The sequence below is a fragment of the Vanessa atalanta genome, chromosome 19, assembly GCF_905147765.1.
Source record: "Vanessa atalanta chromosome 19, ilVanAtal1.2, whole genome shotgun sequence".
In the NCBI taxonomy this organism is placed as follows: Eukaryota; Metazoa; Arthropoda; class Insecta; order Lepidoptera; family Nymphalidae; genus Vanessa; species Vanessa atalanta.
In genome coordinates, this window is record NC_061889.1 from 10,556,061 (window position 1) to 10,579,728 (window position 23,668).

The 23,668-nt window shown below is 34.3% G+C and overlaps 3 protein-coding genes across 7 annotated transcripts in view; all 3 read right to left on the reverse strand.

The window, feature by feature from the left end:
* The window catches only part of LOC125071526 (calcium uptake protein 3, mitochondrial), a 74,565-nt gene extending 61,698 nt beyond the window's left edge, over positions 1 to 12,867 (reverse strand). For all 3 annotated transcript variants that reach the window (XM_047681814.1, XM_047681813.1, XM_047681812.1), the window contains exon 1: positions 12,647 to 12,867. In XM_047681814.1, coding sequence (XP_047537770.1) covers positions 12,647 to 12,850 — 204 coding nt within the window. In that variant the 5' untranslated portion in view covers positions 12,851 to 12,867. The remainder of the gene's footprint in view (positions 1 to 12,646) is intronic.
* Positions 12,868 to 13,276: 409 nt separating this feature from the next.
* On the reverse strand, positions 13,277 to 14,832 carry LOC125071529. 2 transcript variants are annotated; one of them, XM_047681819.1, is made up of 2 exons: positions 14,378 to 14,832; positions 13,277 to 13,913 (listed from the first exon to the last, which is right to left on the reverse strand). In XM_047681819.1, the coding sequence occupies exons 1-2, from the start codon at positions 14,663 to 14,665 to the stop codon at positions 13,359 to 13,361; spliced, it is 843 nt and encodes a 280-aa protein (XP_047537775.1). In that variant the 5' UTR covers positions 14,666 to 14,832; the 3' UTR covers positions 13,277 to 13,358. The 2 variants fall into 2 exon arrangements, with proteins under 2 accessions (XP_047537775.1, XP_047537774.1); XM_047681818.1 differs by having other exon boundaries at positions 14,285 to 14,832.
* A 1,892-nt stretch (positions 14,833 to 16,724) lies between these two features.
* The window catches only part of LOC125071531 (fibroblast growth factor 3), a 158,774-nt gene continuing 151,830 nt past the window's right edge, over positions 16,725 to 23,668 (reverse strand). Inside the window, exon 5 of one of the 2 annotated variants that reach the window (XM_047681821.1) lies at positions 16,725 to 20,284. In XM_047681821.1, the coding sequence (XP_047537777.1) occupies positions 19,790 to 20,284 (495 nt within the window). In that variant the 3' untranslated portion in view covers positions 16,725 to 19,789. Of the gene's footprint in view, positions 20,288 to 23,668 lie in introns of both variants that reach the window. The other variant, XM_047681820.1, reaches the window with a different exon arrangement.

A 23,668-nucleotide genomic window follows, 5' to 3' on the forward strand; every position in this document is an offset into this window, starting at 1 on the left:
TCTTTGAAATCTCCATTTGGGAATTCAGTACGGTTTTAACTTGAAGTGCAATTCATTTGTATTACGGCTCTTAATGTATTGGCTTTAATTAGTTTTTACTTTCTGCCTGTTGCATTTGCGATAGCCAAATTTAAAGTAACATCGCGACGAAGTTTTCCTATAATAGATTTCGGTCATGTGTATATTTGTACGACTAGAGATCTGCATTCAGAATTATTTTATTGCATTTTTCAAAGTAGCTTTATCATATTATTTAATTTCAAAGTTAAATACTATGATAACGTCAAGTCAAGTCAGTTAGGTTAAATGTGAAGAGACTTATTATAAAATCAAAATATAAACAGACTTCTCCCACAAATAGATTTTCCCCAAGCTTCCATTGCAGTAATTTACTTAGAGCCCTAAAAGGCAGATCCCGTGGAGTCATCAATTATAGCCACAACATTGCACCCCAATGGAGTGTGTGACGCAGCCGGATTAGCAGTCGCGCACGACAATAATTGATTGGGCTGCAGGGATCTTAATATGTCGTATTATTGACCAAATTCGGTTAGCAGATAATTAAGAAAATCGATTGAGATCTGTAATTCTTTGAATTAAGCAATGTTATGCATTGCTTTTAACGAAATGTAAATTGACATAGTTTTTTTATTCCTTTACAGTTTTCCACCAAAGGAATTTCGACCATAATGATGATTATGGGTAAACTATAAAAGTTTAAAATTCATGCAATATGATTACCTTAAATTAAATAAATATAAACTTAACTCATATAATTCTACATATTCATAATTAAAATCTACCGTAAACAAAACATACGTTACTTTTACATAAAGCCGGAAGCACTCGTTTAAGCCTATTTGACTGATGATCTGTGCCACAACAAACCGGTTCGATATCATTTTTCTCTTTATCATGATAATAAAATTTGAACAATATCAGAGTAACACCAAGCCTTTTTCAAGCAAGCGAAAATTTAAGAACTAGTGTATTCGTACAGGCGCAGCTATCAAATCTATAGGTAGTTTTAGAGCGATAGATTTATCGGAAGCGTTCGACACACTCGCCGTTAAGAAACAATAGAGAGACAATCGTAAAGGGAATTCACTTCGCGGATTTAACTACAGCTACGTAGCCGAAGTACTAAAATACCTTATTTGTCTACAAAAGCCATCCAGGACTCCAACGATAACCTAGAAAGTAGCAAGTATGATCGTACAGTAATAGACACTATTAACGGAACCCAGGAAGCCGACGCGACTTAATCTTCCACACGGAAATATAACTTGTTGAAAACATGTTTACTCTGTACAATATTTCAATAATAATTGCCACGGAGATGAATCAGTGCTAAAATATTCAGAACCATCCATGTTCCTCTATGGTTTCGTGTCTGATGCATTGCGGTCATTGAGAAGTATGGAAATTATTAAAGATAGGATTTTTAAAGGTGTGCATTTCCAGCGAGTAAATAACTAACGGTACTTTATATAACATTTAAAGTTGAATTATAATAATGAAAACTTCCTAAACTTTCTTAAGATAAATTCAAATGATATGTCTACTTATAAACAAGGAAAAGGTGATTTTTTCGTTTGGTACTATTATTTTCTACAAAAAAGTCGGAAATATTGGTTGAATAAAAATGTTCGATTTATAAGTTTTCCTTGGATATTCAGATACATTTATTCGAATTTCTACCACTGGGTGAATACTAGTACATAATATAAATCTTTACCATTTTTTTAATAATAATGTTAACTCGTACTGTACTCGTACAGCATGTGATGGGGTTTATCATTATTTTTCGGGAGAAATGTGATTAAATTACAACCATATTAACCCTTTGTTATAGTGACAAAGCTATTTCGCTGTCCAAACACGAATTGACAACAAATTATAACATTATATCGCCGAACAATGAACATAAAACTTGAAGGTGGACAAAAAACGTCGCACGCTGACCGTTAAAGAATTGGTTCAATGGACGACGTTGGTGGCCCATTCTTCGAATCACCCTTTGCTTAATATCTGTTGGAGTATTATGGGCATTTATTAGGGGTTGTATGCAATTTAGGGTCACCGTTGAATAGCATCGACTGATTTACTTTTAATCGTGAGTGTGATATTATCAGCCATTCAGTGTTTTGTTACGAGCGCGCAGCGATGTACCATTGGTTTTTTCTAAATCGTTAAGTTGAAAGGTATTTTGTATTTAAAATCATTCCGATTGAATATTTTTACGCTTGTATTAAGAGTACTTTTTTCAATATATTGCAAGTATAGATATTATTTATACTTAATGAACACCACGAGGTAATAGTACTGAAAATTGCTTAGAGCTAATAAATGGTCCGCTCAATCAAAATATCGATATTAAAGTAGAAACTTGGTAGGTGCTGTCGCAATGGACTTACATACATTATGAATTGATAGTATGTAACCGATTGATAAAATGAATCAGTTCAGAATTCAATTTGAATAAATACATCCAAATGCCTTGTATTTGTCGTTGAAAGTTATTGTTTTTATTTGTTCATGCATCTACCTCGTAAAGCACGAGAAGCGTTGGTCTCTCTCCTGCCGTGTCGGGTGTGTTTGCGGAAATCGGTCAGGAGTACATTATATTATTTATAACATTAAAACCAGTTTCGACGACGATTAGTTATAGTCCTGGAAACCAAACAATTATTTCAAACACAATCTGTTTTATGACATTTACAGAAATTTTCAAATAAATAAACAAAATCATCATAGTAATTAAAAAAACACAAGAGCGTAAATAGTTTTCACATACTACTCGCCCACTCTTGTGAGTCCTTCGAAAACTTATAGTAAGACCGAGAGGGCCTCATACAGGATTATGTTTCTCGGACAAGAAAAAAGTAGTCAACAAAGGAACACGTTACTCGGACGATGAAGAAAAAAAAACACGAGTTTGACGCAACACTTTCTCGTTTAAATTAACCCGATGATAGTTTTGCGAATGTATGTTCGTATCGTATCAGGTTAAATATAGCTCGTAACTCGTTCGGTTAAATTTAGATTTCAAAATATTTTGTTCATAAAATTGTATTGAGATAGGTAATGTCTCTTAAAATCAACATTTATTCTTTAATGTTCTATCTTTTTTTGTTCTTTCCGGAGTTCCTTTTTTTAAATATACTGAAGTATTACATTTTGATGATCCGAAGCAAACGGGCTGGCTTCAGAAAAAGAGCGTGAGAGGCGCCAATAAGAGGAGACCTACGCCCGATGGAGTACAGTTAATAAAAGTAGTAAGTCTTGAGTGTGAACACTTAAAAGATGGATATGAACTCATTTGATAAATTACTCTGTGACCTGATTTCTTTTCTATCATCTAAAATTTATCAACAAAACTTTAACTAAATATGAACTAAACATAATTAAAAATTCCAAGTAACCAAGAAAAAGGTGACAAGAATACAATCAGCATTCCTCCATTGAAATACAATTCAACTTCTCCGAGCGTGAAACAAACCAGCTATCACCAGGGAGATAATGCAGTTATGTTTGAAGTTGGAAACATTTGTATTCATATCTCTCGGCTATCGCGCCAAAGCTGTTCAGCAAATTAAGCAATGTCAAAACAAAATTACCTAAACCAATTGTAAAATCAAAATCAATTCTACTTGATTTTGATATTCTTATACGCAAATTAGACTAATTTAATCTAAAGGAATCAAATTGAATGTGAAATATCTACCGCAACCGTTACGTAAACTCTACGAAAAATCTACAAAAAAGAATCGGCATGAAGTTTAGCACTTCCTCTTTTTCCCAATTATATACAATTCAATTTATATACCTGGCATGGAAAGCAGCGAATACGAGAACGTCCCGCTCTCTACCATCTACATATTCTTGTATTGTGTAATATTCAAATATATTCCAAGGCAAAATTTAACGATATTTAACTTGGAACAATTTGCGACAGAATACGAAATTATGCCATTAATAACGAGCTACCGTTCCCAACAATACGATGTTGTAGATAAGACATGACATAACGCTATTTATTATGAGGAAATCGTGGACAACAACTTATTTACATTAACGCTGGACACCAGGAAACCGCAAGTGTCGACACGGGGCAAGCCGAATGCGCTGCACATCCTCGTAATAAAAATTGACGATTAACATTGCTCAATTGAAATGAGACCACTGGCTTCGGATGACGGCATCCCTCTAGGGCTGCCGTTTGGAATATCAGTTACCCGTTTACATTCTTTCCTGGTTTATTTATAACTTTATTAGTAAGGAAAATTATATATTTTTTATTTGAATACGGCTTATTTTGCTAAACTTTGAAAATATAAATTCTGTTATCTTCTGCCGTTTAATATTTATGCATTATTTCAAATTGCATACAATTTCATAAAAAGTTATATTTGCAAAAAGACGGACAAATATGCTAGTCGATGCTTAGGAACCTATTGCAACCGCCAAGTCGTTCGAAAATTATAACACAGAACTAGAATCTAAGATCACTGGATCAATTACCAATTACTCCTGTAATGACTTGCAGAAGACTCTACCACTAGTAAAACTATTTATGAACATCAGTATAACGTAATGCGTGGATATTCAAAACGGAAACTATTTAGTTCTGACGCTTTGCTCTCTAATCTCCCTTGTTTATATCCCTGAACATTCCAGGATTTATTGATCGGTGTCAGCCCTAGATGTAACTACCAAATGTTCGTAGAAATGTCGACGTGACTCCGGTCAGACACAGTGATGTCTGGTATGACGCCAAACGCGTGATAGAATATCCAGTGTTCACAGTTTGATTCACGTGACCAATAGAAATACTCGCTTCGAGAATAGAAGTTAGGAGATATTTATAGTAATTTATTAGTTAAGTAGCACTGTTTGATCATAACGAATGAAGCCAGAAATAAACTTACAATATGTACGTTATAAGCCATTTCATTGCAGAATTGTATTTGAAATTTATTTGACACTATAAAATAGTTCCTGTGGTAATTTAGAAGGGAAAATTATAATTAACAAATCGTAGTTGTAAATGAAAACAAACTTCAAGACTTATATACTATTATTTGAATCGATCGTTATGAAGATAGTTGAAACTACCATCTGTTTTGAACCGGCAATGAACGCTTTGGTTACTATTTTTCATCAAGTAAATTATGTTATGACTATAAATATATAATATTATTATATTCATGTTTTTTTAAAAAACAAAGATTAAGTAGGAAGAGTAACAGCTGGTAAATGTTCCACTGGTGGGCTTAGGCTTCACCTTCACGATGCCCTTGCGGGTTGGTTGATATACGTGTGGCAGACTTTCATCCGATATTTCTGTTTCCTCTCAATATTTCCCTGCACCACCGAACACGACATGAATTATAAACACAAACTAGGCACATGAAAATCTAGTCGAGCTGGCGGAGGTTTGAATCCGCAATCATCGCTTAAGACTCACGTGTTCGAATCAACGTGAAATTGTTAAGATTTATCATTACACTCAGGGAATAAACGAAACGAAACAGTCATTTATATTCCGAACGGTCCCGCTCTCAGAGATCACATCACATCCAACATTAATTCTAATTTACTCCAATCGTAGCTTTTAGATAAGAAATTCGAGAGCACAAATTATCTTCTTAATTCAGACACACTAGCCCTAAATAGTTAAGAAATACAAGTTTCAAAGTTAGGAGCACTTTATCGCCCTACACTCAGGGATGGCAACTTCCAACCATCAAAAAATAAGGGTAATACTCATTATTTAATAAGGATGATTACTGCAATTGCGAAATCGTATTAACGGTGGTAACTGTGCAGTGTTTCTTTTGATGGCAGAGCATTGACTTGATGAACATTTAATATATAAATAAAAACGACATAAAATACTGGAGCAAAGATAAGTTTATCAATAAATTCTCATCTATTGAATTGTATTAATAACTAATTAGGCTTCTATTGCTGAACCATCACGCCTGTTCTCTTCAAGTTATTAGATTCCAGCTGCAAGCCAGGTGGTAGCCCTAGCTGCACCTAATTGAATGTCCTGTCGTTGTGAGATGGCCGAAGATCTGGGTTAGATGACCTTAGATCACGGCGACTAACTTTCGTCCGAATATAAATTAGATCATTTCGTGTCGTGGAACTGATGATGGAGATGATATGGAAACTGGACGGAATCACATTCATTTAGCAGATAAAACATTTATTGGTAAAGTTATATCAAGAGATCAATTACCGTAAATTACGAACTTATCTATTAAACAGAAAGCCTTAAGAATAGCTTTAATTTTTTTATTATGGTTAAATTGAAAAAATGTAAACTAACGCCTTTAAATGTCTCACTGTTGGGCGACTCTTTGGGCTGCTTTGCCCTTTAGGACAAGGTGTGGAGCTATATTTCGTCTAAAAGTTCTATATAATTATCCTCACGATGATTTCCATAAACGCAGATCACGAAATAAATAATAAGCACAGAAAAGCTCGGTAGTGCCTGCCCAGGTTTGAACCCACAATGTTTTCTATTGGTGGCCTAATTTGTTTTTTTTTATAAAACATATTTATTGAACCCAAACATAATAACTACTATCATAAAAAATACTATCGATATTATAAACATTTCTTTGGTGGTAGGGCTTTGTGCAAGCCCGTCTGGGTAGCTACCACCCACTCATCAGATATTGCAAACAGCAGTACTCAGTATTGTTGTGTTCCGGTGAGCCAGTGTAACTACAGGCACAAGGGACGTAACATCTTAGTTCGCAAGGTTGGTGGCGCATTGGTGATGTAAGGAATGGTTGATATTTCTTACAACGCCATTGTCTATGGGCGGTGGTGACCACTTACCATCAGGTGGTCCATTTGCTCGTCCGCCTACCGATATAATAAAAAAAAAAATATTATTGATTCCTTTAAAAGTTTTGTGACCGTGCAAACTGAACTTGAAATCGTAGTTAATTGGAAAATTAGATGTAGTCAAAATAATTTATAATATAGTGTGTACTTATGCTTTTTTTATTTTAAAAACGATAAACGAAAAATGGAGTGTATCTTAACAAAAACTTTTGCTAAATATTGTTGTATTCCGGTTTGAAGGTTGATTGAGCCAGAATACTTCGCTACTATCTATCGTCATGTCCATTTATTAGGTGACTTATTTGCCCGTCCACCTAAAAGTTTTATAAATAAAAGCCCCAATAACCTTTATTATTGTTTAGACACTGAATTTGACCAGAGCGACCACGGGTTCCGCCTTATAGTTAAACCATTAAGTTAGGCAGTGGAGTAAATAGCTGACGGGGCTAACCATTTTTTTTTATTACGTACTCGTGGAAGTGCTACTATTCATTAGCTTATATCTAATAATATATTTCAAATTAAAAACTATTGTTTATTAAACGTGATAAAATTCGCGAGCCGTCATAATCATCACAGTCATTTAAGGAAATTGCTTAAACGGTCGACTTAGTCACGCACCGGACCCATTGTTCAACCTATTTGTAAATCTCCTACTAGACCTAAACACCGCAGTCCGCAACGATCTCAATGAATTATTTATCAGCTCGGAACAGAAAAGGTGTGAACCGTTTTATGATTCACACAGGATGCGGTTTCGTGTGATATTATGGATTCTTTACGCTTTGCTGCCCACGACGCTGTTTGCTGACGCAGGGAAATGTTTTTTCACTTTCACAAATATGTATATCATAGTTTTGTAAAAAGTGCTTCTGTGTATATAACTCTAAAAATGAGAATAATAAAAATTAATCAGTCAGGATCGACTCTACGCTTTCCACATAAGTAGGCGAGACTAAGCATCAGCTGAGAAGGCTTGGTTTTCAATATATCGATGGAGGTGTTCCTAAAGTTGATTTATACTAGAATAATGCAAATCCACGAAACCTTTTCACAGTTGACATTTATATTTTATTTTCGTTTGTGTATTGGTAATGTCATGTCTCTTTTGCATTGCACTTTATATTTGGAAGCTTAAGTTTAATTTAATTTTAATTTTAACTTTTAATCTAAATTATTAAAATTTTTCCATACTGTATATAATGTTATTATAGTTGAATGTTATTGTTACCTATAATGTATGTATCCATTACCGTATACACGAACACTTTCGCAAATAAAATATTAAAAAAAAAAAAACTTATGGGCATGTACGCAAATGGTCAAACATTTAATCTTAAAATATATTTATAAACCGTCATAATTTCGTTTTCTTTTTTTTTTAATTTGGCTTTTATTTTTGCCGAGAGGGCACAGATTACTTCGGCAATGTCACGTGCGCCATTTCGTTAACATTTATTAAATTATTTCAATTTAGATGACGTTTCACTTGTCGAAAATAATAGTTGATACAAATAATAAATAACTAGTTCAACATAATGCTGTAATGTATTAACAATATACAAGACGCGAGTTTGTGACTTATTTTAAGGAAATTGCGAAGGCTATTTGTCTTACGGGATGATAAAAGATAGGAATTCATAAAGTGCAGCTTAACACAGCGATTTGGACACTAAGACGCTTACACTCCGAGACTTTCTAAACAGAGCCGACAAGATAACGACCGTTGTATCGGTAAATGATTATACGTTTTAATTTTACAGATACATTATCACGTACGACAAACGCTCAAAAACAAATAAAAGTATTAAAAGATTACTTCAACATTAAAAGTTAAGTCCGCGATATTCTTTGCATGCAATAAAGCATTATTCAACACCGGCTTAAACGCATATTGATAAAACGTACAATAAAATTCACAATGAAACACTATACTTCATTATCGGATCATCATCGCGATCTATCGATAAAAAATACTCGGCGATAACATCACTATCGGAGCTTCCTAAGGCGTAAGGAGTAATGATGGGATTTGCCGAGCGACGCGCGGGCGCCGCTAGCCGGCAAAACGAACAAATTGACAGACGATCGAGATTAATATGGACATTATCGATAAATAACAGCCGGAGAAATGCACCGCACTAAGCGAATTTAGTCATAGATCGATGTCGCAGCCGCGACGTCTATTAACATTTAATAAAACCTTTAAGGTTTTAAATTATCATATAACATTATTTTTACATCGAAGTATTTCACGTATCATCACAAATTGTGAAGCCCATACGAAAAAAACTACTCAACTAATAAGGATGCAATTTGTTCCAGATGAAGCGGCTCCTTTCGGAGAAGGTTTTAGTGTAAGAAGATGCGCTTTGCAGTTTCCCCCACTAAAAACTTGACCTGACGAGACTAGCGTGAATTTCATCCTCTTGTTATTAAAATATTTTGGACTCTTAACATTTCACCGACAACTTTATACAGTCGCAAAAAATGCCTCGGCGACTACGCTTTTGGTAATAAGAATTATAAAGAGTCCAGGCTCAGACGACAAGGACTTTTTGCTTCAAGAAGGCATTGTCTGCAGGCGCTACAGAGGTGTCTGCATAAAAATATCCGGATACGTAGCAAATCGTTCAATCAAAAACACGACGTCTCATAGATAGTGTCACTCGAAACGAGTCAACTGTAAAAACTTAAGAGATGCGACCGTCAGATAACATGATCTCGTTTAATTAAAACAAATCTATTAAAGGTTAAACAATTGTATTGCAGGCATTATTGAAAACATAATTAAAATCATATTTGTCGCCATTTTACAAGACGCGTGCATTTTAAAATCTGTATTAAATGAATGAACGGAAATAATTGTTCAGACAATAAAACCAGTGTTTATTTTTATATTTTTTATTGAGCCGGTTTTTATATATTTGTGCAATCATTTTGCTTACTAGCAATGTTACAACATAAAATAAAACTATGTAACTTAGGATAATTGGGTATACGTATATATATCTAATTTTCACCGTACATTGTATTTTGTATTTTTATTAATTTTCTACGATAATACGCGCGTACCAAATACTGATCTCAAATCAATTAAAAATATTAGTTTAGTTAACATCTCAATGGCCAATATAAAGCCGCCTAATGGTGTGAAAGTCTATCGTCGCCACTCGCCACTCCTAAGACACGCTTTATGTAGGCTTAACTTAGCAAATAATGCAGGCATTGCAGCTATTGTTTATGTAATTACAATAAAATAATATACCTTACAATAACATGCCGTGAACTCTATATATGTGACCTTGATTTCTAAATAGTTAATTTTGATAATGTTTCCGAAATCCGACGCCCAATCCTCAGTCTTATCAATAATTAAAAATCATCTCTTGAATAACCGAAATCTGCTTCGATATCTTTAATTCCCAGAGCTTTAAATGATCTCGATAACACTTAGTCATTAACACACGGGTAAACGTTTTCAACCTTCAGCCCCGAATTAATTGTCAACATTAACAGCGGCGGGAATTACTGAGCTCGTGGGTGGCTCGTGACTTGTGACATTAACATTCTGACATACTCATTTATGAAGGTGTGCTATTCAATAATTATCTCATCTTATTTGCTTTGATTTGTCATTACTTTGAGGAGGCTACAAAAACTTAAGCGTTTGACCAAACAATTGACTTTTTAAACATCATCTACTAACAAATTGTCGTAGAATTATCCCCTATTTATTATACTTATACTGATACTCGAGATTTCGCTTTGAAATTCAACCCTTCTCGAACATCACTTATATTATATTATATTATAATGTTATTATAAAATCATGTATATATTGCAATATATATATGACTTAAAAAAAACAAAAACTTCGAAAATAATTCAGTGGGATCGGATTAAGGGGAGTAGATAAACTAATCGGGGATAATAAGAAAAAAGTACATCCAAATTCACAAAGCACGTACATAATTATTGTAAAAATTTTCAATGTCTTATTGTTAATTTGTAGAAATATTAAATATGTTAAAATATGAATTCGTGAATATTCGCTGACTAACAGTGTTTATAATTAATGTCGTGCTCGGCGGCAAAGGAAAACATCGTGAGAAACATAAATATAATTTAATGATGTATCCAGTAAAGTCCAATTATTTAACACTAAAGCAGTTATTAACATGCTTTCTTATTTGCCTGTTTATTTGTTTGAATTTTCGATACAATTGCAAGCACCCCAAATTTTTCCTTTTAAATATCAGAAGTATTTTATGTTAGTTATGTATGTAGTTATAGATCTGTATTGGGACAGGTGAAATCTGTTTATTTATTTTGATGAATACATGTTTAAATAATTATAATTTTGCTGTTGTTTTCTCTGTAAAAGTTATTATTACTTTGATTTATTTAGAAAAAAAAAATCTGCATACATAACTTCATTTAAGTTGTATAATACATGTTTATTAAATAAAATCATAAAATATCAGTTCATTACTGACATCTACTATTTTTTGCTAGACTCAAAAGTACTTTATAGAAAGTGCTTAAAATTATAAATTTTGCATTAACAAACATACATCACAAATATTATTTATTGCACCTACATTAATTAAACTTAAGCATAGAATACAGATACAATATATGTCAATAAAGTGTAATTTTGATAAATCAATACTTTCTGATTCTTTAAAATATTATTAGTTAATGTTTTTAAGAGATTTTTTTTAAAAACAAAGATAGTAGTACATCAGTTACATTAGTATTATATGTGGTGATGAGTTTAGTGTCAATATTTCTGATTAATAAGTTTTATTTTCATATAGGAAACTAGGAAGGAGCTAATCAGTCACCTGACGGTAAGTAGTCATCCTCGACCATAGACATTACTAATGTGATAAGTATAAATTACTGCTTAAACATTGTTACTCCAGCTCCAGGGTATAAAATGTTAAAATTTAAGATAGGAATTGATGTGTATCAGTTATAATTAAGTATGTATATAATTTAACAAAATATACAGTGCAGATGGCTGGAAAATAAAGTGTCCAAATTTATTTAAAACTGATATTTTTTGATTAATATTAGTGTTGAATATGAACTAGTCTAATCTCAGGCTTATTAGACAAATTTGTTTTAAAACTGGCTTAGATAAAATTTTATTACATTAATGTAATAAAATATTATCTAATCAGGCGATTGAAAGGTTGTTGTTTCAATGATCTCTTTTTGATATATTTTCATTGAAACATTTGGATCATAGGGTAATATTGTAAAGCAAATTATCAATCTGCTTTGTAGTCTCCAATGGATAAGATTAGATTTCTTAGGTGATAATTATTCCAATTCAGTTAACACCTATTAACTCTTTTAATTAAGATAACAAATCATTAAGTATTTTAAAATCTTTTTTTGCTTATGGCAACACGATTTAATTACTTCAATAATTCCTAATTACAGGTAATTTTTTTTTATATAATAGGTATTCTTATATTTGATTAAATGACAAGTTACAACAAGATTTTAAAAATAAGTCATATATATGGTATTTTATTGTTGTCTTCGTTATCTTTTATTTGGCGAGGTTCAATTTGTATTAGAAAATTATATCAATACTAAGGTTTGTTTACATTTGTAATCAATACCAACATGATATAGTGACACTAACCTCTATATTATAAATTTTGTAATTAATCACATACGTAGCTTTTTTACACATCCGCGTAAATATGTCTAAAAATATTTATAAATAGCATACAGCGTGTTTCTAAATATAAATTACCTTTGCTTTGAGAGCGTAGACGATCCCTCTATTCTTGACATTAGCGGCGTATAACAAAATTCCGCCGCCGATAGCACATGCACAGGTGTTCCACACATATTTATTAAATTTGTTACACTTCACTGAACTATAATTACGCGAGAAAATTGGTAAAAACTGTACTTTTCGTAATATTTTTCCTGATGTACGGCTTAGCGTGGCCATGTTGGTAGAACAGCTGATTGACGCGTAAGAGGGAGATAGCTAGATACGAACTGTCAGAATCAGACTCGCATACAGTATCTATACATTTTCTGGTACATACTGATATTATTGTTTGAAACTATACAAATGTCTTTAAAAATACAATAATAGGTACATACCTATCGGTCGTAAAAAGTGTTATGCAGGTTTTCTTTACATTATAATGATATCCCAGGAAGTTAAATAATATTTAAAAAAAAAGATTTATTCACTAAAAAAATATTTGGATGTTTATTTCTATATCATTGAAAAAAATATGTTTTTATATTTACATATTGTTCTTGCCTACATTACATTTTATTTATTTTAAAATGACATTATTGATTCATAGACAATATTATATAGTAGTAGAGTATTAGTAGGGGGAAATTTAATAAAATAATTAAAGGAATTTAAAAATGTTTATTAGAATTAACAATTTTTACATGGTGATAATTAATATATTAATGTGATAAGCTGTTTCTTTGGTTTAATTTGCTCCGTCCTTGTTGGGTGACACTACTTCATGATCCTCTTGTACAATAATCTGTTCCACACTCGTGTGGACTACTTCCATCTCTTGAACAGAATGTAAGAGGACTCTTTTAACTGTATCCATGCTGTCATACAATCCATACTCCGACTGCCACAGTATTGTTGTGATTAATTGTTGCACATTTCCTCGAGCTTGGTTGTTTTTCAATTTCCTTAATTTGTTTGCCACATACTCTCCAAAAACACTGTACTCATCCTTTCTCTGACCACCATCAATAATGATTCGCTCTGGTTTCTTGTATGAATTTGTGTTTCTCACAACATACTTTGGTACACTCGGAGGTGGTGTCTGGACTTCTCTTTTGATAGTTCTATATTTCATCCGTTTGCGTTTTGGTTCATAGGTTTCAATTGTTTCATACAGCTCATCATTAAGCCATTCTTCATCGGAGTTCCGGCTGCCATGCATCTGCCGAACTATATTGATTGGTTCCTCATTTCCATCATGATGGATCTCGTTATCTGTCTCTGAATTTTCAAGTACATCTACCTATAAACAAGGCACTTATGTTATTTATATCATTCAAATGATTACAAAACAGATAGTTTTTAAAAAATATTAAATAAAACAGATCTAAATTGTGTAATAACATGTTACATGTTCAAAATTATAAATTATATATTTTATATAGGAAAATAAATAAGATCCTAAGTTATTTTCATTGAGATTTAACATCGATTTTAAATTATATAATTAATGAAAATCGATTGTCATAACATTCTGCTCTAAGAATTCGTTTGTATCGATTCATTTTAGTAAAGCAACCAATTTATAATGCAACTCGAGGCCGCGTAATTCGATAGAACATAAATATTGATAAGACATAACCTAATAACCTATGCATTTAAGAATATAAATACCCGTTGTATTTCGATAATTGGCATTGAATCTTCTGCGAGGACATTGGGGCTATCTCGTCTGTTTTTAAGATCAACGGATACTGAATAACGTACGTTTTCATCTTTGAAGCTCTTTACGTATTTCTTCCTTTTCGGTGTGATTGTAGATTGTGTTGTGTTATCATCATCGTCAAAGGCACGGAATGTCGACTCCTCCAATGTTCCATTTTGAACTAAATCCCACTGTATCGGATGCTTATTTACTAAATGTGTTCGTAGATTAGTTGTATTTCCGAAGTACTTGTATTGCGTATCACATAATTTGCACAACACAGCTACACATCTTTTATTCTCTTCGAGGCGATCAAAAAATCGCCAAACCAAGGATGATGTTTTCTTCATATCGATTTCCGATTAGTGATCAATTTGCCGCTTAAAGTTTTATGATCGTAGAATCGAAACCGAATAAAAAACACATCGATTCTCTACTGATATCAAGGTCTGGATAACAAGATGGCGATCGATGAGCGAAGCATCGAGCAAAGGCGTTTCGACCTTCATTCGATAATGGCGTCGGCGCGAGTATGCGGAATCCGACATATTTTTTATCTGTGGTTTATGTGTCAGTCAAATAAACTGGGGCTTGTTTTTATATAATAATAAAATGTTTTTAAAAAAAGCTTAACTTGAAGTAAAGGTCGAACGCATAAATGCTTTGTAGTTCGTTAGAACGTATTAAAGCACATAACAATAATTTATTATTCTTTATTTATGTACGTAGTATGGTAGCGCCATCTATATGTTTTTTTAGATTTTTGTACAGTATATATAATAGTGTAAAAGTAAACAAAATGCTATTACATGAAATCTATTTAAACCAGGTCGGATAGCTAATATTTCTATGCATAGGTAATATTAAAAGTTTTGTTCGAGAGTTCTTAATTCAGTGATAAAATAAAATGACTCAGGTATGTGATTCTGTAAGAATTCACTCCGTGCCTCAATTGCGAAATGTTGACAAGTTACTTACAGTAATACGCCACTGTATGGTTCAAAAATCTTTATTTTGCATTAAGAATAATAATTCACTTACATGAGAAAACACATTAAATATAAAATTAACTAAATGCGAGTACGTACAAGTCACATTTAATACATAAACGGTTAACAATACATTGTATAGTATAAAGAGTAAACAGTCTTGGAACTTGAAAGTGACAAACTAATACATGACGTAATCGTTTTTTTTTAATATAACATTAGAGCATTTTTATGTGATTATTTTTTCTTTTTATATATCTGATGGGAATTTGGTCTCCACTTTGTGCTGTATTTTTACCCTAATTAGTTTTCCTGTTTTATTAAGACTAAATTGTTAGAATTTCTTAGGAAGTCTTTTTGTAGTTGTTATTTTTTTAGTAAATTTTATATTAGAATTTTATGTCAGCACTTTCTTTATTAGAATACATGTATTGTAAATATATACTTGTGTTACGCTCATTATTTTGCTTTCTTTATAGATTTTCTCTGATGTTGTTAGGAAATCATAATGAAATAGTATTTAATGATTTCTTTCTGACTACTTGAATATTGGTTTTTTATTAAATTAACACGGCTGGGGTGCCCCAAAGTTCGATAAGGTAATCAATATGAGGTTTCGCTACAGTATTGCATAGTATGTATTTGAGTTATTTTGGAAGACATCGACAGAAGATATGATCAATTCCACGTAACTTTTTAGGTGCGGTTTTCACCTAAGATAACTATTAAGGATTAATCTAAGATAATTTCGCTTTGAGTTTTATTAATTATTTTATTAGGTATTTGTTGTATATAGGTACATTAGTCATTTCAAATATCTTGTCAATTCTCTTACATTTAACAGGATATATTTTGATACGTGTGTATTGATTTGAATAATGTCGATGCACAATGTTTCTAGTATCGCGACCTGGACGCCACTTCTACTAACGAATTGTAACTTTATCGCTATCGTTGCCGTTCAGCCATCTTCTTATTCGACTAAAACGATTCAGTTGCGGTTCGGTCGAAGTTGGAATCGAAATGGAATCGGCGAAGCAATATAATCGTAAAAGTTAGAAGAATTCACCTCCAGTTTCCTATTTCTATATATATAGAGTTACATTTATTTTAGGAAAATAATTGTCTTTATAGGAAGATGCAAAGCTGCAAAATTATTCGTATCATAATACTTATGAGATATTAGCAGAATATTTTGCGTTCGACCTGCGCAAATAATCATCGCAACGGAAGAGAAAATAAAATCGTATTTTGTAAGACATTTGTTTAGGTGATAACTTAGATATATTACAGACGGACGGTTTCCCGAGGTTCAAAGTTCAAATCCCAAGTCGGGAAGTAGCATAGGATCCATTTCTGTGTCTCGTGCGTGTGTCGTGTGTTTGTATCGGTGGTTACGAAGTAAAATAAAACTACAACGTATTTTAAGAATCATTTTATTTATCTTTCGGTATAAGAGGCTGTAAAAAGTTATTGTCTAAAAGTTTCGATCAATCTTTATTTTGGTAAAACTACATAAAAGGGTTGAATTTCGACGTTCAAAGTCTTATGATTTGATAACGATTAATTTAAAGGCAGTATTCGACTTTGTACACTGACTGCGTTAACACGAATACATAATAATTATTGTAAAAATGTAAAGGTATCGAAATTAATTAAGTAATACTGTTAAACCCCATTTGACGTTCCCGTTTCGGTTCTAGGGGAAAATTGGGGCGCTAGGAGCCGTACATTGGTGGGAACAGATTAAAAAGCATTCCTCTAGCACTCTGCAATTATAAATTCATTACATTCATTATCTACATTTTGTATAGAATCTTATTGCTCGATAACTTTATTTTAAAACAATTTTTTCCTATTTAATTAAAAAAAGTGTTTAAATTACATAGTTTTTTTTTTTCGTATATAATGAATCAATTACATAATCTTACTACGAACGAGTATTTAAGACAATGTATGTTTTTATGACTCCTGTTCGGCCGTCCCATTCCCTCGTGTTAAAATTGTGCGAAACAAAAATTGGACAAGAAAATCTTCTGAGTCGGTAGGTACAACTATTACGAGTAGGTATTTATGGCACATGCGTATAAATAACATAAAATTAACTCATATTTTACAAAACGACAAGTAGGTACTGTTTACCGAATAACACTGTACCCGAAACGATAGTAGCGACATGAAGCGAGTTTAAATCGAGTATAGTGAAATCGATTACGTGCATAATTAATAGCCTGTAAAATGGTTAGGAATCGATTAACCAGGTTAAAGATAGATTTAAATTACACAATTTTCTTACAACGTCTATACAATAAAAAACTATAAAACTAGGTACTGCTATGGAGTAATTTCACAATACCGAAATACTGCTGCTACCTCTAAATATCGATCGGTTTCAATTTATCTACAATACAATAACGCGTCAGGTATAACTGATAACAAACTCGAATAATTTATTACGAATGAAAATGACAAAATCGACACGCGAGCAGTTGTTAATGATTTGAGTAAATGCTTTCTTTTACTATGTACAGATTTGTCGTTTTCACATGACATTATACAATAAAATATATCATAAATTAATTCGAAGTATTCGCTCAACATACACACGTAGGTACAATTATAAAGCTTGTTGCACATTCACATTTTTTTCTTGACTTCCTGAAATCAGCGAACAGCAATCGAGAACTGATATATTTTTTAAATGGACATATTATATGTATATTATGAAGTACATTATATGATGCTGTTATAACCTTTTGAACTTAACGACGTTCGAAAGTTATTAACGAATATTGTTATGGTAACCCTGTGAATGACTGGCAGTGAATTTGACAGTTTTTTTTACATTTGTAGTTTTCTTTGAATCGAAAGTCCGCTGATTCAGTTTAATAGACAATAATAGATACAAACATATGCACATAACAAGTTTGCGAGGGAAATCACTAAAGAGAATGTAACCGCGTAATTATTGTCCATTCGGCGACCACCTGTGCGTGCCCCGCCGGCACAGGCACCCGGCAGCACATGTCGTCGCCGAACGGAGCTTTAAATATAATACACATTATAGGCTCACTAAAAGTACAAGCGTATGACATCCTACACATCTACATCGGATAGAACTTAGGGACAAGAAATTAAAAAAAATCAACTAAAACGTTAACAAAATACGACTTTCTCTATGGAAAATAAAATAAATAATTTACAAATTAGATACACGTTTTTATATCTACCTACTAATAGTCACTTGATCGTCATTAATGATTATCACTAATTCAATTTTGTCCGGCCGAGGCGAGCGGTGCCGCGGTCCACGTGGCCCGCAATCTGAAGCCCGTGGTCAATGGTTCGATCTAGCCGAAACCAGTTCGATGCAGCCGATACGGGATTATTGAAATTTTCCAGTGAAAGATCGAAGTCGCAAGCCCGCCCGCCTCGGGTCGTTACCTAATAATACAGAAGCATGCCGTCCGCCGCACATTACCCTATCATAGCCTACTCCAAAACCGACAGTGCCTACATTACTCAGTCATATTTTTCAGTCAATTTCTTATGAAATTACACCAACACATCCCTCTAAGTACAAAAGCTTACTACGATTCCTGCTCGTGTCAAATCGATTACATGAGAACTTTCCATGCGAATCGAGATATTTCGAAACGGAAGAGGTGTTGCACTGTCATTCACATCAGCGACGAAGAGCAGTCTCACGAACTGATAACCATTTGAATAGACAACGACGAAGCGTTCTCGAAACGTGGAAAGTTACGGCTGCTCAAGATTTTCGGTCGCGATAGATGTCTTCACTCGGTTAACGGCACCCGACGGCCGCATCGCATCCATTAACGGAACTATTAGACGTAATTATATAAAATTTAAAGGTCGGCTAGGAAATTGACTCGGTTGATATACGAATAACAAACACACTGACACGATCGAAATAGATCGCGTGCGTGCTTGTGACGCGGAACTTTTGAGTTTGTGTTCAGGCGAGATGCGACCCGACGCGAGCAGGAACGCCCTCCCTCCTCTAACACGGTTCCACCTTACCAAACGATAATCTCCTCCCGTCAAAGCGAGTTCGATCATTTCACTCATCAAGTTATCGATAACATTTAACTTTATAATTTCATGATAACTAAGACAATTGGAATCTTGCCGATAAACCTACGTTTTAAAGCGAACTAGGAATACAAATTGAGATAGATAATTTCAGCTTTGGTAGAATAATATCATTCGTTACTTTTAATCGTCGAATCGAATGGGCTTGTTCGTTGCTACGATTGAGTATTTAAAGTACATTATTTATGAGAAGGATAAAGTACTAAACGCGTCATAGCGGTTCGAGTCGGAAGCGACGCAAAATTACAATTGGCATTTAGTGTCGAATAGCATCGAAGTCGAAGGGAATGATAGAGATTCTTGCACGAGTAAGGGTGGAACGGTGCTAGTGTGCGAGCGCCACGGCAGCCCCGAGCGCGAGGAGACTCACGCGTGTGCGACCGCCTCCTGCGCGGTCGCCGACCGAAAAAACTCCGCGTCGGTCGTGGACATCGTCGACATCGTGGACTCGTCCCAGCTCACGTCCGTCGTCGTCGTCGTGCCGTTCTCGTGTTTTCTGCGAGCCTTCGGATGCCGCTGCTTCTTCTTCGGATCGTTCGCTTTTTTGTGCTTCCGTTTCCGCAGGTTCTGTTTCTGCACGCGACGCTGGCAGTTCCTGTGGAAGGGCGGCGGCCGCTTGAGCTTGCCGCGGTGCCGGCGAGGCGGGCACTGAGTCTGTCGCGACCCGTCCCACCGCGTGGTGAGCGTGAGCGCGTACCCGGACAGGTTGCCCAGCGGCCGGCTCACCGGGATCTGGGTGCGTCGCGCCCTCCCCCTATTATCGAGGGCCAGGAACGTTTTCTTCCCGCCCCGGATACGCGAGTATGTGTTGTAGTTATTCTCCTCTATATGCTCTTCGAACACGCAGTCGTCCGAGAGATCCTTCTGAAACAAACAATAAAAGATTAAGTTAGGTTAGGTCTGACGACGTTCAACCTTTCAGAAGAGTGATAATCTTTTATTAAAAACAAAAGCTCAAAAACGTTAGGCGTTTCAAAACGAGATGAGAAAGCGTGTCAGGGAACTATTAGTACCGTACGGGGGCCTATTATCCGTCTGTAACCGAGCATGGCTGTCGATAAAACTGTCAAACAGTCGGCAGCTAGTCTTTAAGCACACATCAGGCTGTACAAGGCGTGCCCGACAATTTCAGAGCTAAATTGGTACCACCCTTATAGGAGCACCTCCGTACTATTACTGTGCCTCAACAAATTGGCTATTTTATTCATAAATATGTATAAGTGAAGCCGCAAGGCATTGAGGCTCTTAAATTGTCCCATGACATTGGCTTGCGTATATTCTAACTGGCATTATACGAAATTAAACTGCTCGTTCACTGGTTCATAGGAAATTTTATTGCTATATTATTTTAATATATGCGACCTCTCATCGGCGATACAAACACGTAATACAGTATCAATTATTATTCGTGTTTAATGTATATTTAACGATTTACTTTATATTTTATGAAGGAGTGAGTTAAAGAGACTGATGAATGTACATTTGCGAATGCTCGTTGTGTTTGTGCTGACTCAGTTAATCGGTATTTTAAATACGGTGATGGAAATGCAGTTTTGTTAAATCATCCAATAACCGGTTTCAGATTATTTAGTCAACTGTTTATGTGAAAAAGTGAACGCACATGTCAATGAAATGAGGGGGTGACTGAATACCTGAATATAGCATTGTATGTCGCGATATATCCGTAATTCCTGTGAAGGATCGGCCCACGCGTGGATTGAAATAATATACAGTTGGTCTGATTTACTCGACTTGTAATTTGCAACATCGGAAGTCCTCAACTCGTGAAATATCGGTTAAGGGTATGCAGACGCGCGGCCGGAGACGCTTTCGTTCTACATTTATACTTCATACTTTATTCATTACGCCTCATATTCTATTAAGATATTTATTCTTGAGTATTCGTGTTTAATCGGCGTGTACGCTATTCAAATGATTTGAATTCGATACTAATTATTTATTATATAATTTTTACATTTTATTTTTATTTTTGGGTTATTTTAAAGATCGAATCGCGTGTGCCTTTCTAACTTATTTTACGTTTTAAAATTAAACTTTTATTTATTCTATTGTGAACTAAGAAGGACGCTAATTATTATTATTGAGAGTTTTCGGGGTTCTAACATTTCTTATCTACTAAACATTTTGGACACTTAGGTAAAGTATGTTTTCTTTTAACAAAATATTATCGGCAAGGGCGCTGCGCATTCACTATGAACGGCACGCACGGTCTTTCTTTCAATGATCCATCGCCAATGCTGGTCTTAGACTTCTCCGGAATTAGTCGCGGTGCTGAAAATTGGACGATACTAAACATTTTGTCCTATTGTTAGATGTTACATGCATGTTTAGCCCATATTCAAGCAAACAAACTGTTTAAATATTGGTCTCTATGTTCGAATTATATGTTTGTGGCGTTTGCTGGTGTACCATTTCGGCCAAAAAGTGACCGTTTTCAATGTAACAATCTCCACTGGTGACAGAAGATTGGTTTGGATTGGAAGGTCAAACAGGTCTAACTTCTTATCTGAGCAATACGACTAACTCTTACTGCACAGTACAGTGACACGTGTGTAAATATTATTAATGTAAAAAAAAATATCTTTAATTCCAAGGCCTTCGCGTCTCAATACTTCAACCCTCTCCTGTCGAGTTGTGGTAAGCTAACTAAGATTCGTAACCAACGCAATACAAATAAACGCTCCATTATTAACATATCTATTTCATATTTCGACAAGTTTAATAGTAATATGCTCGAACAATTAACGGCCGAAGACGCCGTCAGTCTGACTGTCGGTCCGGATTATAAACTGTCTCTGAGTAAAGAATCACAGCGAACCGTTTTATGTTCAAGCATTTATAATATTAATAGGGAATAACGTATACTATCGTGTAATGTGTTTTTCTAAATTTGTATTAAATTTGCAATAAAGTACAATTTCTAACAATATGTTGTGAACTGGGCAAACATAGTAAGCGCTCATCTTCGCCTCCCATGGTGAAGCCCGGGGGGTACATCAAGGATTTCATTGAAGCCAGCCGGAGCCCCGAGGCAACTATGAAATTAATTCCGAGTTTAAATCAAGGAAATGTATGTCCCTACTGTTAACAGTCGGAGAAATGTCAGTACGGACGTACAGTCGTTATTTGTAAGATTTTGTAGCTCATCTTGTAGTAAATACTAGAAGTTTAGGAGAAATGTTTGTTGATATGTTTGAAAGTTATGACAAAATACTTGAAATAGTTTCAAAGTATCTTTTATATAGTAGACGTACATTTAGATAACATTGGCACTGAATATTTAAGGTATTCGGAACACAAGAGAAAATCATTTAGGCCATACGTTCTTGCATTTTGATAAAGTACCCGACAAAAATGCAGTTTATGTAAACTCACCGCGAGCGAAGTCACGGCGCGCCGTTCTAGCTGTGTATTCGCAGTAAAAGACATGAAACCTAGACAATAAACAGCGCAGACGGAGCCTCTAATTGTATGAATATATTTGTCTCGCTTGTTCTTCCTACTAATCGTCCGAGATCGTGATCGTCAGCGAAATGTAATTTCTAAGCCAAAACGACTACAAATTTACGATTAAAATCAAATACATCACCGTTTTCATCTCTATGCAAGCGATTGTCGCCGTTGATGCAATCCTACAGAGCCTATAACGCTGTGAGTCGTTTAAAAGTCAGATTCAATATTTCTATGATAACACGGGATATATGCTAATGCGGCTGTCTATTTGTCTGTTTGTTTGTTGGTCACGTTTACAATGGTAGCTGAGGATGCTTTATTAGACCGTTTGAAATTGCTGACTATTTATGGAGGCATATTTTAAAACAGTACAATAGCGCTATGCGGTACGAGTACACACGGACGACGATCACCGAGCTTCGCGGACCGCGGACCCATTCACTAATGGTTCATTTGTGTTTGGTTTGAAATTACATTTAAATTAAATAATCAAATGACCATGTAATTTTGCCGCTATAAAAGACGACTACTTTCTTCTCTTCTCTTCTGAGCACTTTTAAGTCTTCATTTTACAAAATATTTTAAATTTAAACTAAAATAAATAATAGAAGAACCGGGAAGTCACTCAGTATGTTTTTTCATTATAGTTTATTATTGCTTATATTAGTAAGATTTAAATTTAAAATAATATAAGTTAGTAAGTTACTAAAAAAATCGTACCTTTGTTTAATTAAAACTACCAACCTATTTAAAAAAAATATATGTTAATTT